A 16,031-nucleotide genomic window follows, 5' to 3' on the forward strand; every position below is an offset into this window, starting at 1 on the left:
TAACTCCCCTTGTGTCTCTAAGTTCTCTGCAATATTTTCTTTTCATCTTCCTACCTAGCACGGAATAACAATTTCATCTTCTTTTGGTGCTAGATTCTGTGGCAGGAGGCAACTCTGAAAAGCTTCGTTTTTCATCCTGAAACTGTATTAAATTTAAGTTATTAGTGTTAGCTGTGCTGTAGAATCATACCTTATATTTCGGGGGCACAAATTGCATTTAGCTTAAAATACTGTGATTTGTTGAGGAGTGTAACCTCCATAAGTTTCATTTTCTTAAAAAACTCAAGGACAGGTGAAGCTTTTTGTATTTTTCATTTAGCTTGGTTTTTGCATCTGTGTTGGTGTTTGCAGACTGTATTTACCATTTTCCCCAATAACCTTGTATCAGCCGTGTATTTGTGAGTCCTTGAGACTAAGGAGTTTTGCTTTCTTGCAATTGGTCCTCCATATTTTATGCTGTTTTGGCAATACACCACAGTACTATTCTCTGAGTTCAACAGAGCTTGAGAAATGTTTCAAAGCTATGTACGTTGTGTACACTAAATAATTCACTGAGCCTTGGCCTGAAGACTGTGTGTGCTCCAAAACTAGTTGCCTTTTTGAATTTTGTCAGTGTACCTAATTGTGGCAAGAGAAGGATTATATTTTTCATTCATAGCATGAGAGATTCCCCTTAGTGAGCAGTTTTACAAGTAGGAAGAGTCACTGACACTGGCTTGTCTCTGGCACTGCGTTGAGGGCACCTTAGTCTTTGTGTTGAGCTATTTCAGCCTGGTAAGCTGGCAAAAGTAACCCTACAAAAGTCTTTTTTCCGTAGCTTACCATGTGGAAAAGTTTGTTATGGGGCTCAAGAAACACGGCAGGTAGCCCCAAAGAGGGCATGGGAATGTATGGGGGAAAGGCAAGAATGTGGAAGTCAGCATTCAGTTTGAATTATGTTTTTGTGAGGCTGCAGCATCTTGCCAATTGCCAGAAAAGCTTTGGGCTAATGCTTGTGGAGAAGAATGTCTTTGCGCAGTCTGAAAAATGATTTTATTCAATATATTCGTCAATGACTTGGATGAGGGAACAGAGTGCACTATCAGCAAGTTTGCTGATGACACCAAGCTGGGAGGAGTGGCTGACACACCAGAAGGCTGTGCTGCCATCCAGAGACCTGGACAGGCTGGAGAGCTGGGCAGGGAAAAATTTGATGAAATATAACAAGGGAAAGTGTGGAGTCTTACATCTTGGTAGGAACAAGCCCAAGTTCCAGTATAAGTTGGGGAATGACCTGTTGGAGAGCAGTGTAGGGGAAAGGGACCTGGGATTCCTGGTGGACAGCAGGATGACCATGAGCCAGCACTGTGCCCTTGTGGCCAGGAAGGCCAATGGCATCCTGAGGTGTATTAGAAGGGGAGTGGTTAGTAGGTTGAGAGAGGTTCTCCTTCCCCTCTACTCTGCCCTGGTGAGACCACACCTGGAATATTGTGTCCAGTTCTGGGCCCCTCAGTTCCAGAAGGACAGGGAACTGCTGGAGAGAGTCCAGTGCAGGGCATAAAGATGATGAAAGAAGTGGAGCATCTCCCTTATGAAGAAAGGCTGAGGGAGCTGGGGCTCTTTAGCTTGGAGAAGAGGAGACTGAGGGGTGACCTCATTAATGTTTATAAATATATAAAGGGTGAATGTCACGAGGATTGAGCCAGGCTCTTCTCAGTGACAACCAGTGGTAAGACAAGGGGCAATGGGTACAAACTGGAACTCAAGAGGTTCCACTTAAATTTGAGAAGAAGCTTCTTCTCAGTGAGGGTGACAGACACTGGAACAGGCTGCCCAGGGAGGTTGTGGAGTCTCCTACTCTGGAGACATTCAAACCCACCTGGACACCTTCCTGTGTAACCTCATCTGGGTGTTCCTGCTCTGGCAGGGGGATTGCACTGGATGAGCTTTCGAGGTTCCTTCCAATCCAATCCCTAACATTCTGTGATTCTGCGATTCCACCTGCAATTGGGCCACTGATGAACTTCCCTGGAGACTCTTGGAAATACCAGAACCAGTTGGGTGGCACATACTGTTTTTTGCTTGTAGGGAATTTGTCATGTCCAGAGAAGAATGGCAATCATAATGTTTTTTCAGATATGCTTGTTTACAACTGCTTCAGCTTGAGCAATTAGACATCATAATAGTATTTAAATGTCCCTAACTGGAACATACTATTGCATGTTGTGATTATATCATAATTCCTGAATTTTAGACCATGAACTATTTTTTGTTCACAGCTACCTTAAGACACACTTGTATAATATAATCCTGTCACATATAGTACTGATGTAATGATCTTTAAGAATATTTAACATGTTTAGCTTGCTGTGCATTTCACATAGAATGTACAAAGGCATAAGTGCCATAAAAACGGCTCTGAGGATGCATTGTCAAGACTCCACAGCATCTCAGCTTCTCCTGAACTTTGCAAAATTGTAGCATGTTTCTGAACCTATGCTAAGGGAATAGATCAAATCATGTTTCACTTTAAATTGGTGGAGTGTACTTAACCAGGTCTGAACAAAGTCACATCTACTGCTGTGTACAGGTTGATGTCCTAAATTTTGTAGGAGTTGCTTGTTGCAAAGTAGCTGTATTTTCTCAATGTGTTATTTAAGCTTATGTAACCATTATCCTTTGCACTTTAATTTCAGATATTTAACTTGATGAAGTTTGATAGCTATACTCGCTTTCTCAAATCCCCCCTTTACCAAGAATGCATCTTAGCTGAAGTAGAAGGTCGTCCTCTTCCTGATCCCCAGCGTGTTCCCAGCAGCCCCACTTCTAAACACAGTATCAGTTCAGAGAAGTCCAATATCTCAACACCGAAAAAGGTGACCTTTGCATTGTTGTTATCTGAAAACTATGTTCTTAAATAATGTTTTTCAAGATCAAGGATAATATATAAAAAACAATTTGAATGTTTGTTTGGTGGTGCTAGCAAATATAATTACAAAATCTTTACATATTCAGGAAAATACTGTTTTTCCTTTAGATCCATACCTTTCGATCAGATTTCTAGCTATTGACTTCCTGAATATAATTTTAAAACTTTGCCATTATTTACATGTATATGTGTACAAATAAAAAAACAATTATTTTAATGCATCAGTTCAGAAGCTTATTTTGATTTAATATTGGAATTAATATGTGATATTTTAACCTTTGCTGAGAGCAGGCATTTTATCAGAACTTATTGGAGAAAGCTTACCCTAATCTAACTCATTTTTGCAGAGGATAGTTTTTTAATTTCTTAAATTACTGACCTGAGATAATTCTGTGTAAAACAGATACCATTGCTTGAAAATAAGACCAGTATTCTTACTGATCCCCTAACATTATTTAGAGTTTATTTTTAACTCACGTAGATAATAGCACCATAGCATTACATAACTGTATGGGTAAATGTAACCTTGCATTTTTCATGTCAATCACTACACATTAGCCCAGGGGTGTCAAACTCATTTTCACTGGGGGCCACATCAGCCTCACAGTTGCCTTCAAAGGGCCAAATGTAATTTTAGGACTGTTTAGATGTAGGAGCAGTTAGATTTATAGAGTCCTAAAATTACATTCGGCCCTTGGAAGACAACCACGAGGCTGATGTGGCCCCCAGTGAAAATGAGTTTGACACCCATGCATTAGCCCATCTGCTATTATGTATTTTTATGACCAGGAGCCTTTTTACAAGTAGCATTTTAAGGAATATCATAATTATGTAACAAGAGTAGTAGCTTGTTAAAGCAAGTTTAGTTTCATATCAAACGTTCCTGATGTTTGTATTCTTCGGCACTAATAAATACTTTGATTATGCTTGTAAACGTTAAACAATACTTTGTCTTTAAATGTAGTTCATGTTCAAGCCTAGCCTAGGAAAAATATGTGAAATACCAAAATGTAATTCTGTGATTGAAGGCAAGGCAAATGGCCTTTCCACATTAATTTAGGCATTACTGGTGAGCTTTGGAGAGTTCTTTCACATTTGCAGGAGCTCTTTGTGGCTTGTTTCCAGCTAATGTTTTGTGCTCCCTACCAAGTAGCACATTTCCATCTCTGTATTTATTTTTATTTCCACTGTCTTTTTTTTTTTGACTGCTACTGAGAGGGATGCTGGCAAATACACTTGTGAGTGGGGTAAAGAAGGCAGCTAACCTGACCATCACACTTTCATTTTGGGAAGAAGTGTGGGAAGGTTTATTTTAGATAATGTACTTACAACTGTGATCCAGCCAATAACTTAGTTGTGTTTTGGTGACAGTTAAGTGGTAAATCAAAGTCAGGAAGATCTTTAAATGAAGAATCAGGAGAGGAGGACACTGAGAAGAAAAAAAGGGGAACATTTTTCTCGTGGTCAAGAAGTAAAAGTTTGGGAAAATCACAGAAGAGAAAGGAAAATGGTGATTATCCAAATGGTGAGTAGTCACATCCCACTTTGTTGCAAATTTTGTTTCAGCAATAGATGTGACAAACGTTATCATTTTTAGTTTGCATCTAAGCAGATCTTTGGCTGTGGCAGAAGGAAGAGAAGCTGTCAAGTCAGAAGCCGTAGTTTAGTTAGTATCGCCAGAAGTTTGGTGGAAGGAGATGTATAATAAATAAATAAGAAGTATGAAAATATTTAAATTTGTTTTTCTTGACTTTTTTATTCAGCTTTCCAGTAGACTCTGCATTTCTGTGTGCTGGCAACTGCTTTTTCAAGCAGAGAGCTGCTATTTTTATACTAAGATAATTTCAACTCTTTACAGAGAAGTTCAGGAGCTTTACATAGAAGTAGTGCTATAGTTACAGCTATAAAAAGTTCCTCCATCTGCATTATCCTACTTTTCTTTCTTTTATTGGTACCACACAGGTATGTTCACTTTTGAGCACCTTCACTACCTGTGTCCACCTTTCCTGAGTAAAATGAAGAAAGAAGAGTCAGAGTTGTGAAAACCTTTGTAATCTGCTGTTTTATTATTATATTTAACTATTTTTAATAGTTTAAGGAAGAGTTCCCCCGTGAAAGCTCCTGCATGTGGCCTGTAGAGGAAGAGATGAAAGTTTTGCAGTAACTCAATTGAGTTAAAAATAACAGAGAAATTCCACTGAAGCACCAAATTTGGACCATATTGTTCATGTGGTTTCTTCTTCTCTATTTTCTAGTAAAGGCCTAAACCCACAAGATACCTTTGATCGTATGGATATTTTAAGTGTTTGCATTGTATTCCTGTGAAAAGACATCAGGGGCATTTGCAAAGATTATAGACTTAAACTTCTGAAAGTGACCAGTGATTGTCTTAGGTTTTAGTTTTCTAACACCATACTTGCACTTTTAGAAATATTTATCTCTCTTCAAAATATCTGAAGAGGTAGCATAACTTTAAAAATCATTATAGGAGTAAAAATAAAAAAAAATTAGATTTTCTTTCTAATATAAAAGCAAGTGGGGTTATTCAAGGGTTACTTAAACAAGAAAAACTTGACCAAATCTTGTTTTGGATTTTTGTGGTTCAGTGCACAGAACTATGAAGATCTGGTGTTTTTTTCCTTTAATGAAAAGAATATTTTTCCGACCAGAGGAGCTAATATTTGAAACAGTTTTCTCTATTATAATAAATAATAAAAATAAGCCTTTTTACTGATGGCTGATTCTTTCCACAAACAGATTCTATTCAGTCCAATGGATTATCGTACCGACGGGAATCACAAGGCTCCATGTCATCAACTGCTAGTCTTGACTTGGTAATGGCTGGCTCTTAATAATGCAGTGAAAACAGTGAATTAGTATCTTTTCAAGTAGTGTGATGTAATTTGTTTGAAGTAATACTTTGAGAAGGTCTTTAGGTGATACTGTTAGAGGGCAAGATGTAATATTAAGCAATTTTAGGATACTAGAAATGTAATGGAGGTTGTGTTCATCTATTTTGTCTTCATGACAGATATCATTTGCGTTTTGTCTGTCAGGCACCAGTAAACTTCCAGAATAAAAGTTTGTCTTCCAAAGGGAGCCACTCTAGCTCTTTCTAAACAGCTTTTTCCACCTATCAGAGTTTTGATACTCTGTTCCAAACAATCACATGTTAAATCTGTCCCTCTGTTTGACCTGTATGCAAGCTGTGTTAGACTTATTTCTTTGATACCAGTGTCTGTCGTGCTTCTTTCCTCTCTATTTCTTTCAAAGTTGTGAATTTTTCGTCTAGTTGTTACAACTTATCTCTCTTTTCTAAGATTTTAGAAGAAGAGTTAGGGAATTTCATTGCAAACCATTGATTTTTGTCATAGTGTGTAGGAAAATACTCTGTACCTCGAATCCTGTGTTCAGTTTTTGGCCTCTCATGACAAGAAAGACATTGAGGTGCTGGTGAGAGTTCAGAGAAGGGCAGTGAAGCTGGTGAGGGGCCTGGAGCACAAGTGTGATGAGGAGCGGCTGAGGAACTGGGGCTGCTCAGCCTGGAGAAAAGGAGGCTGAGGGGAGACCTTATCACTGTCTGCAACTGCCTGAAAGGAGGTTGGAGCATGGAGGGTGTAGTTCTCTTCTCTCAAGTAGCAAGTGATAGGACAAGAGGAAGTGGCCTCAAATTGCACCAGGGAGGTTTAGATTGGATATTAGGACAAAATTCTTCACAGAAAGGGTTGTCAGGCATTGGAACAGGCTGCCCAGGGCAGTGGTGGAGTCACCATCCCTGCGTTTAGACGCAGCACTTAGGGACATGGTTTAGTGGTGGACTTGGCAGTGTTAACAGTTGGCCTTGATGATCTTAGAGGTCTTTTCCAATCTAAACAATTCTCTGATTTATAATCAGTGAAAACACTGTGATTTCTAACCATCAAGTTCTACCTTTGCAGTGTAAATCTAATGAAATGCAAAACTGAAACTATTAATAATAGAACATCATTGTAATACTTCATTTTAACTACATTGATGTGGAGGAAGAGTATATAAAAGGAAATTTTCTCAAGTTCTTTTGTAGTCTTGATATCCCTCTAGTAGACTAGATTCTAGCAACTGTAATTTTGCCTATGCTACAAATACTGATTAGGAGAGCAAGCAAGGCAACGTCATCTTTATTTCTGTTGCAGAAAAGTCTTAAGAAACAGAAAATGCAAAGCCTCCCTACAGCAACAACCTCTCTTTTCTCTCCCCCTCCAACTGAGTGTCAGAAGGTTACTGTGATTTAGATGAGAAGCAGCAAGTTAGAGAAGAGAAAAAGCACAATGAGTACCCTAATAAAAGACAGTATTTTTGTATTGTCCTTTTAAGTTCTAATTGAGCTCTTTGTTAAATGTTTAAAGAGAATTGTGATATTTTGTAACAGTGTTGCTATGCTACTGTTACTCTAGAATAAAGATTAATGCTGTGCCCCCTTTAGGCTTAGCCTTCTGTTCTCTTTAATAAAAAAACCCATGATCATTAAGTGATTTATTTTTTTTTTTTTAATTCTCTGTGGTGTATTTGTATGTGTAGTACTCAGATTATGCTAAAAGAAGAGGAAATTGTGTTTTAGGAACCTGATGTTTAAATGTGTTCCTCATCATTTAAATGTTGATTCATTATGTGCCAATGGTAATTCTGACATCATCAGGTCATTATTGAGTATAGACACATAACAATTTGGAAACTAAATAAGATTTTATTTACTTCTTACACTTGTTGATTAGGAGTTTTGTTTCTATAATTTGAGAATATTGTAACCTGTTTTATGCACTCACTTCATCTCTTCTTGAAATACATTTGCATTTTTGCAGTGCTGTTGTTTTTATCTAAACTGGTTTTTCAGGTTTTAAAATTATGTAGTATTTGTGATATTTGGAAGGATTTCTAAACTGTAAAAATGGTAGATAGTGTGCTTCTTGGTTTGATTTGTGCAGACTCTAAAAGTTTAGGCATGTTCTTACTTTCCCCATTGGGCACTGACTTTTCTTTTCTCCTATCAAGTCGGAAACCTCAAGATTACCTGCATTTGTACCAGATAAAGAGAAATCTCCCAAATACTGCTGTATAAACCTTCCGGATGGTTCATCCAGCAAAATGGCTGTTAAATCCGGATTCTCTATCAAAGAGGTGCTATCTGGGCTCTGCGAGAAACATGGCATTAACATAGCTGCAGTGGACCTTTTTTTAGTTGGAGGTGATAAGGTATTGCATTTTCTTGTGCTTTCTTTAAAGCATTTTCATACTTATTTTACTAATAAGAAATCCTGTTCCCTCAATAGTAATGCTTCTTTCTGGTTCTGCCTATAGCTTATACATTGGCAGTACTGTGGTTGTGGTATCTACATTACAGAAAGCAGAAGAGCTTATGACAAGGATTTCCTGATGATAATAAGTTAATTTGGATATCTAGTCCACATAGGTTGTCCAGGGAAATGATTAGCTTGTACTTAATTGAAAGTATCCAGAAAGAAAACAAATGTGTTGTAATAAATGGTACTTCATTAAAGCAAAGAAACATAATGACATTCAAGTCACCAAAATAGAAGTGAGATGAATTCATGCTAGTGTTAAGGTACATGTTTTAATGTTGAGGAAAACTTCCAAGACAGCAGCCCATGCTGGTGGTGGGTGATGTCTCATATTCCAACAGAACTATCTCCAAATCAAAGAGAAACTGTGGATGTGAAACATTTATTGCCCTGAATTTGTGCTTGTGATCAATCTAGGTGTTTACAATGAGAAAAGTCAATGAATGAGCATAGTTATGTGCCTGTTCTTTTAAATCTTTTAATCACTGCTAACTTGCCATATATTCTAATGCGTCATTCTGTGTAATAATTTATTTAAGTTGAAGGACCTAGGCTTGTTTTAAAACACTGAGTTCCTGAGTACCTTCTGGCTCCAGTAGATTTTAAAGTTTGGTCCGTGTCTTACAACTGGCCAAAGTAAAAAAATACACTTTAATCGTGTTGCATATTGTAAATGAATATCTGCTGGAATGCACACAACCTATATTAATAATCTTCTAAGTTATCTGAATTTTTTTAACCGCTCAACTCCTCATTTTTACGTATTTTAAAATTAATTTGCTCTCTTCTTTTGTTCCTGACATATGCTCTGTAGCCACTTGTGTTGCACCAAGACAGTAGCATCTTGGAGTCTCGGGACCTACGTTTAGAAAAACGCACTTTATTTCGGTAAGAGTCAAAAATACTGTCTTCCTCGGCATTTTCCAGCCTGTTTTCCATTTTGCGTTTTGTAAGTGCACTGAAGTATGTTGTCAGTTACTTGTGCAGCAAAACAGTAGTTAATGCAGAAAAAATTTGTCTGAATCCAGTAAAAAATCCAGTTAGCCATGCAGTGCAACATCTTTGATTGTAATCCGGAATCTAGCAGCGGGGGATCTAAGGTTCCCATTCGTTGTACAGGCACGGTAGAAGAAATAGGCGTTTATATCAAGCAAGGAGTCTCATGTGAAGAGGGAAGGTGACCTAATATTTGTAACTGAAAACGACTGACTTCCACATTTTACTTCTTAAAGTAGAAGTCCATTTTTACTTTAGATTGCAGTAACACTGAAGCAAGAGATACACATTTATCATGGGGATGTCTCTGAGCTACACAAGTGCCAAAGTTAGATGTTCTACCTGTGTGTAGGCACTGATATCCTAGAGATTTAGAGCCAGCTGCTTGGTGCTTGCTCTACAGGTAATGCTGAGATTGGGGTAATTCTGATGAGCACAACCAGAGTAGGGATAAGTGGGAGAAATATGGGCTCACAGGAGTGTTCCAAACTGGATAGAGTAGCACCTGCTGAGTTTTAAATGCTGCAAGAGGGAGCTTTCTGGATTGCTGTCTTGGGTACAAGTGGGAATTTGATATTCGAGTTAGGGATATTTAAATATTATTCTGATGTCTAACTGCTCAAGCTGAAGCAGGTGTGAACAAGCATATAGGACAGATCTGCCAGCCCAGAGCGACCTTCCAAGAAGAGATGTGTTTAGTAGGTGGAAGCAGCACAAGGATGAGATGGAAGTTGAACTGCAAGTCTCCTAGTCTCAATCCTAAATGCAACAATAAAAAAAATAAGCTTTTAAGAATAAATGGATCTTTTTATTGAATACAGGTTCCCATACAGTTATATTTGTAATTATGTGCGTAACTGGCAGATTACAGTAAGACTACGAATTGTATAAATATAAATTCATCAATTGTATAAATATAAATTCATCTGCATATAGATGTATAATCAATTGTATAAATATAAATTCACCTGCATATAGATTTATAATCTTGAATCTTAAACAAGTCAATGTTTTAATATTATTATTAATGTGGTTATAATATAATTCAATACATCATGTATTTAGTATTATGTAATATTGTTTTATAGTATACAGTTTTTTTCAAAATAATGTGTTTCTATTTTTTTCAAAATGCCAGAAAATATTTTAGTGTTCCAAAATTCTAAAAATCCAAAGTTGCACTATGAAAACTCTTGAAATAATTATTGCAGGAAAAAGTCATGAAGTAGAATGTGTTTGTGTTACATTATTGAGTTATGCTTTTGTCGCGGGTTTTGATTGCAGGGTGACAATCAAACCCTGGCAGGTGTATTGTTAACCTCCTCTCCCCCCCAGCCACTTTCCCCTTTTTTCCCCTCCCTCTCCCCCCTTCCCAATCAGGACAGGCGATCGGGAGGGAAAGATGGACAGAGAAAGAAGAGTTGGAAAAATTAAAAATGTTTTACTAATGCTACTAATAAGAATAGAGAAAATAATACAAAATATACAAAACCAATCTTGAAAGTCTCAGCAACTGCAGAGCCGGCACCCGAAGTCCTGGGTTGGACTCTGCAGCCAACCGGAGCTGGATTCAGTCTCTCACTAGGCCTCAGTTCGCAGGGACGACTAGCAAGGTCCTCTCCAAATGGCGGCCATAAGGAAAAGGGGCCGAGATCCTTGTGATCTCCCATTTTCATATGAAGTATTCACGTGAATGGAATGTTATACACAGTTGGTCAGTTTCTTGGTCACCTGTTTCTCGTTGCCCCTCTGGCGAGATGTCCATCCATGCTTATCAATAACTTCGCATTCCATTGCTATGTTTACCCAGACATGTATCTGGTTCTCCAGGAAAATGCAGCTAATATGAAGCTTTAGCCAACAGGCAAATTCACTAAAAGAGAAACTTGTTTTTTAACAAAACCAGGACAGCTTTTGAAGTGAATAAAATTTGTCAGGCATTCTTCATTTTGGCTTTATATTAATTTTCTTTAGGAAGTAGGGCTAGTTTCTATTTGAGTTTCTATTTCTATTCTTCAAATTAATGAATATGGTACAGCATATTCAATCTCAAAATTGAGATTGAGCAGTCTTTTATTAGGTGTGAGTTTGTTGAGTTTCCAAATTAAAAAGGAAATGTAAGTAGGCAGTACCATATGTTACTTGTGTGTTAATTAGAATGTAGAAGTGTTCTACATTAATCCCTTCTGTGGGTAGACACTGTGTAAGCAAAAATATTCAAATATTTTGATTATTTTCAGACATAAGACAAAGACTATGTGGATGTACTTGGTTACCTGAATGTCTGCCACTTCTCTGTCGATTACCAGTTAATGATTAAAATTGATCATTTCTATTTAATAGGTGTTGTCTTCTAAGAAAATATGAAAGTCCAAGTTTCAGTTATTCAGGATTCTTGTGAAAGGGAGAAGTCAATAAGACTATACATCTTGTATTTAAGTAATTTGTGTGAGAGGACAAAATGGGGTTTACATTTAATCATGACTGACAAAATCACTAATAATTTTTATTTCTTCTGATAGTTTTGTTAGCAATAAGCCTGCCCTTATTTTCATACTATAGTACCATTGTAGTCAAATGTGGCTGTTACAGAGGAATCAGGGCACAGGTGAAGAACATATAAAAAAAAACCCACCACAACCAACCAACCAAACAACATAGACACAGTTCTATGCAGGTAAATAGACATAAATGGAATAGTTGTTCGGGTTTTAAAAAAATATTTCTTATTTCATTATTTTTTTGCTGTTTTGACAAAATGAAACAAAGTTGCTTAGTAGACTCTGAAGAGAGTTGTCTTTATCCTTTCAATTCCAACTGAATTGCTCTTTTTTTGTAGCATCATCTGGAATTCCAGTGTATTTGTTCCTATGCTTAAAAATAAAAATTCCTGCCCAAGCCCATCTCAAGCAATTGAACAGGACATTGTGAGTCTCTCTTCTGGAACTGGGGAGAAATATTTTCCTTACATCCAAGGCTATAGTACAGGCATGGAGTCACTTTGGAAGAATGGTCAAAGCAATGCCACTGTAAAGATGGAAGTGGTATGGAATCTATCTAGTTGGTCGGAGGATTAGGTGCAATTAGGTTGGCTCACGTCTTCACTCAGCTCTGGCGAGAGAAACAGTGGAAGTTTTATTTTTATTGGAAGTGCTTTATACCTTCAGTTTAGGATAAATTTGTGCAAGTGAAGTTTCAGGACCACTAGCTGTAAACTAGTATAACTTTGCGGTAGATTGGATTTTATATATTTTCTACATTTTGTTAATTGGAATATTTCATACTTTATGTTACAATTGTTATGTTTCAGACTGGATCTTGTTCCAATCAATCGATCAGTTGGTCTGAAGGCTAAACCCACCAAACCAGTGACAGAGGTCTTAAGGCCTGTGGTTGCAAAGTACGGTTTAAATCTTAATGAACTTGTGGCAAGATTAGTAAGTATCTTTTGATGTAATTCAAGCTGCAATATTTTTTGTCTGGACAAGATCAAATGATGGTCCCTGAAATTATACCTATCCTTATAATTAGGCATTAAAATTTGTATTTATAACTACATGTTGAGATGAAAATATGTAGTAGTCATAACCATTATGCTTAATAGTAACTACCTCAAAGCTTTAGTCTGCTTCTGTTTTATATTCTCCTTCAGAATAATTTCAGAACCTAAATAATAGAGCCTGAATTTAGCTTCTTGCAGAGCTCAACTTTTCCTACTGTTTGCCAGGGAAAGTTGATTGGAATTACTTAAAGCTGTTGTTCCAGTATCCTCAGAGTCATAAATGTTGCCTCAAATCCCCTCGCAGAAAATTTCTGGGGAAAGAGACTGATTCAACTTCTTTGCTCCTAAACCTTGGACTAGCATCTTCTCTACTCTATTATGATGGAATATCAGTTACTTTTCTGGTATTTCTAGAATGTATACTGTCTTAGCTGAACCAGTCCAAATTTTTTAAACAATTAAAAAACATGTTGGTATAAAGATAAGTTCATTTAATAAAACTACAAGATTAACGAAGTACAGCAGATCTAGGATATAAAATAAAGTCAGACTTCATCTGAAAAATATGATTTGTTGAACGTACATGCTAATGGTGCCAGAATATTCATGCATGCTTGGGAATGGGATTATTTCTTTCTCCTTGTATCTTCTTTTCTCTGAATACCATTCTCATCTAAATAGGTTTCACTCATTGTAATTAAGGTAGTTTTACACAAATGGAATAAACATATTTAGAATGGTAGAAGAAAATATATGTTGAGGCTACACTGAAACATAAAAATGCTTTGCTCGTTTTCTTTCAAAAATTGTCAGACAGCATAAATTTGTTCTGAAAACAGCTTTTTCTCTATTATATACAAACTGTGCTCCGACTTTAGAACGGTGAGCAGGAACCACTTGATCTTGGTGTCCCTATATCTAACCTGGATGGTCAGCGGGTTGTTCTAGATGAAAAAGAGCCTACGAAGGGTAGAGGTAAGTTGGCAAGAAAGCTTTTATTTATGATACCAAATCAGTTTCATAAAACCTGACTTTGGTTAGTGCTTTTGATGTGAAGGTGAAATAAACGTGATTAGATTTGTCACATACAGTAGTATTCTTTTAACTAAACAGGAGTGCAGTTTCTAAAGATTAAATTTAATTAAATTGATCTGTTGATACCAAGTACTTTACTGTTGCTGTAAGAAATTTTGCACTAGTAATACTGGAACATTTTCCTTGCTCTCACCCATAGATCCACATATGCGTTTAGCGACACAGTGCCCAGTAATAATAATGAGATTAAAATGGCAAATAACTTCTGTGAATTTGGCAATTAATTCAAAAGAAACATTCTGTGTAAGTAAAACAGATGCAGCTTGTGCAGCGGCTGTAACAACCCCCTTCTTTAACATGAGAAAGTAGCAGAGCCTACCTGTCCAGTTTTAAGTGATGATTTCTGGAGATCATACTAAAAAGGATGTAAATTTTGATTTCCCTGGACAGAATAACTTGAAAAGTAGAAGTTGATCAACCGAAGAGTTGACAATCTTTTGGCACATTTAACATACTAGATTAATACAAGCAGCTTTGAGAGTTCAGTTTCATTGGGAGACCTTTTTATAGATAGAGAACCTTAGTTGTAAAAATGAAACTAGATGCAGTTAAATTAAATAGAGTTTGAACAGAGATCCTTTTTGAGGAAGAGCTAGGAAAATAAGGATGGAGGTATTTATTGAGGAGAATCAGATTTGTCATTTTCTCTAGAAAACAGAACCAATTATTTGGAAAAAAAAAAAAAAGATGTAAATCTAAATACTTTCACAGATTAAAACTGTAATCCTGTGTGCTGACAGCTGCTATAAAAGCTGAAGTCATAGGGGATCATTCTGTCATTAGGCTGATTCTGTGACAATAGACCAGTGAAAAATGACCATGATTCTGTGTTTGCAGCTCAGGCTTCCGTTAGTATATTTGCTGTAGGCAGATGTAAATTGAAGGGGCCATTTAGTTACTTAGAAGTAGTCCAGAAGTATGTGGCAATGTCTAGAAAACCACTGATGCATAAAACAGGTTGGAAAAAATTCAACATGACCTTTCAATGGTCTTTTCTGCTGATTTTTTTTTCCTCATTTAAATTCTAAATTTGAAAATTATAAACTGAATTATTAGCTGAGATTTTAAAGGCTCTTTGATCTTAATTGAATATTTAGGAGAACCTAAGTGAAACTTCAGCATCTTTAAACTTTCAAAGCATTGCCAATATTAGGAAAAAGTGGAGATGAGAGAGATTCTGGTAGGTTTTGACTGAAAAGTAGCAGGGATATCAACTGCTCACTGTTCTCTGAGTACATCTGGGAAATTTTATAGCAAAGAAATCTGTTGTGTTCGTCATTGTCACTTAAGTATTACTTCTTTGGGAAATGATAAATTTGTAGTTATAGAAGGTATGTTTATGTTCAGCGTTCACAGATAAACAAAAAGGTGCATCAGTAAAACAGAGTGCAACTGTAACTACATCAAGAAATCAAGTATCTACTGTAAGTAGATCTGCCATGATTTTTGTCCCCTAGATCATATTTTGTTTCCTTCTGGAATCCTATACTAAAAACTGTATTTATCCATGGTTTTGAATTAGCCAAATGATGTAACTAGGTTGAGCAGAGCTGTAATTCATCTGATGTTTTTCCACTATCAACCACATTTGTCTGTGAGAACTTTGTCTTAATGATGAATCAAATCTCTCTTTCACTGTGTCGTGTTTGTTGTTTCGTGTCTCAGTGGCTTATCTGTATTTGAAAATGCTTGAATTACAGCAAGGGGCTCTGAATTTCAGAGTAACGTGAATTCTTCAGAGTAAACAAATCATATTTATTTATACATTTTGGGGAAGTACTATGGCAAACGTTCTTAGCAATAATCAAAATTAAACTAAAACATCTGTTTTGATGGTGTTAGAGAAATGTTTTTTTTAAAGAAGTAACTTTTTCATTCACTTAGACTATATTATGTACACAACGGTATAGCCTAAATGTAAGTAGTACCTTAACTTTCCTTCTAATGCAGGGAGAGGGAAGAACTCTAGGAAAGTCTAATTCTATCAAAATGAAAGGCGAAAATGGAAAAAATGCTAGGGAAGTCCGGCTGTCAAAGAGAGAAGACTCTATTGCAAAGATTGGGAAAAAAAAATGTCAGAAAATAAATTTGGATGAAGCAGAGGGTATGTGAACTTTCTAGTTTATTAATATAAGTAGACTTAGCAAAATTAGAAATTTGTTTTTGTGTAGAAAAAGGTACCGTGTGTTTAATA

The 16,031-nt window shown here is 36.6% G+C and overlaps 1 protein-coding gene across 10 annotated transcripts in view; it reads left to right on the top strand.

Annotated features, from left to right (window-relative positions):
• The window catches only part of RGS12 (regulator of G protein signaling 12), a 93,786-nt gene that overhangs the window by 58,332 nt on the left and 19,423 nt on the right, over nt 1–16,031 (top strand). For 7 of the 10 annotated variants that reach the window (XM_065060442.1, XM_065060441.1, XM_021288430.2 and 4 more), the window contains 9 exons: nt 2,676–2,855; nt 4,280–4,433; nt 5,666–5,742; nt 7,937–8,137; nt 9,059–9,132; nt 12,551–12,677; nt 13,621–13,717; nt 15,185–15,261; nt 15,788–15,941. In XM_065060442.1, coding sequence (XP_064916514.1) covers nt 2,676–2,855; nt 4,280–4,433; nt 5,666–5,742; nt 7,937–8,137; nt 9,059–9,132; nt 12,551–12,677; nt 13,621–13,717; nt 15,185–15,261; nt 15,788–15,941 — 1,141 coding nt within the window. The remainder of the gene's footprint in view (nt 1–2,675; nt 2,856–4,279; nt 4,434–5,665; nt 5,743–7,936; nt 8,138–9,058; nt 9,133–12,550; nt 12,678–13,620; nt 13,718–15,184; nt 15,262–15,787; nt 15,942–16,031) is intronic. The other 3 variants (XR_010472100.1, XM_065060444.1, XM_065060443.1) reach the window with 1 other exon arrangement.

Source organism: Columba livia, chromosome 4, assembly GCF_036013475.1.
Source record: "Columba livia isolate bColLiv1 breed racing homer chromosome 4, bColLiv1.pat.W.v2, whole genome shotgun sequence".
NCBI classification, from domain to species: Eukaryota; Metazoa; Chordata; class Aves; order Columbiformes; family Columbidae; genus Columba; species Columba livia.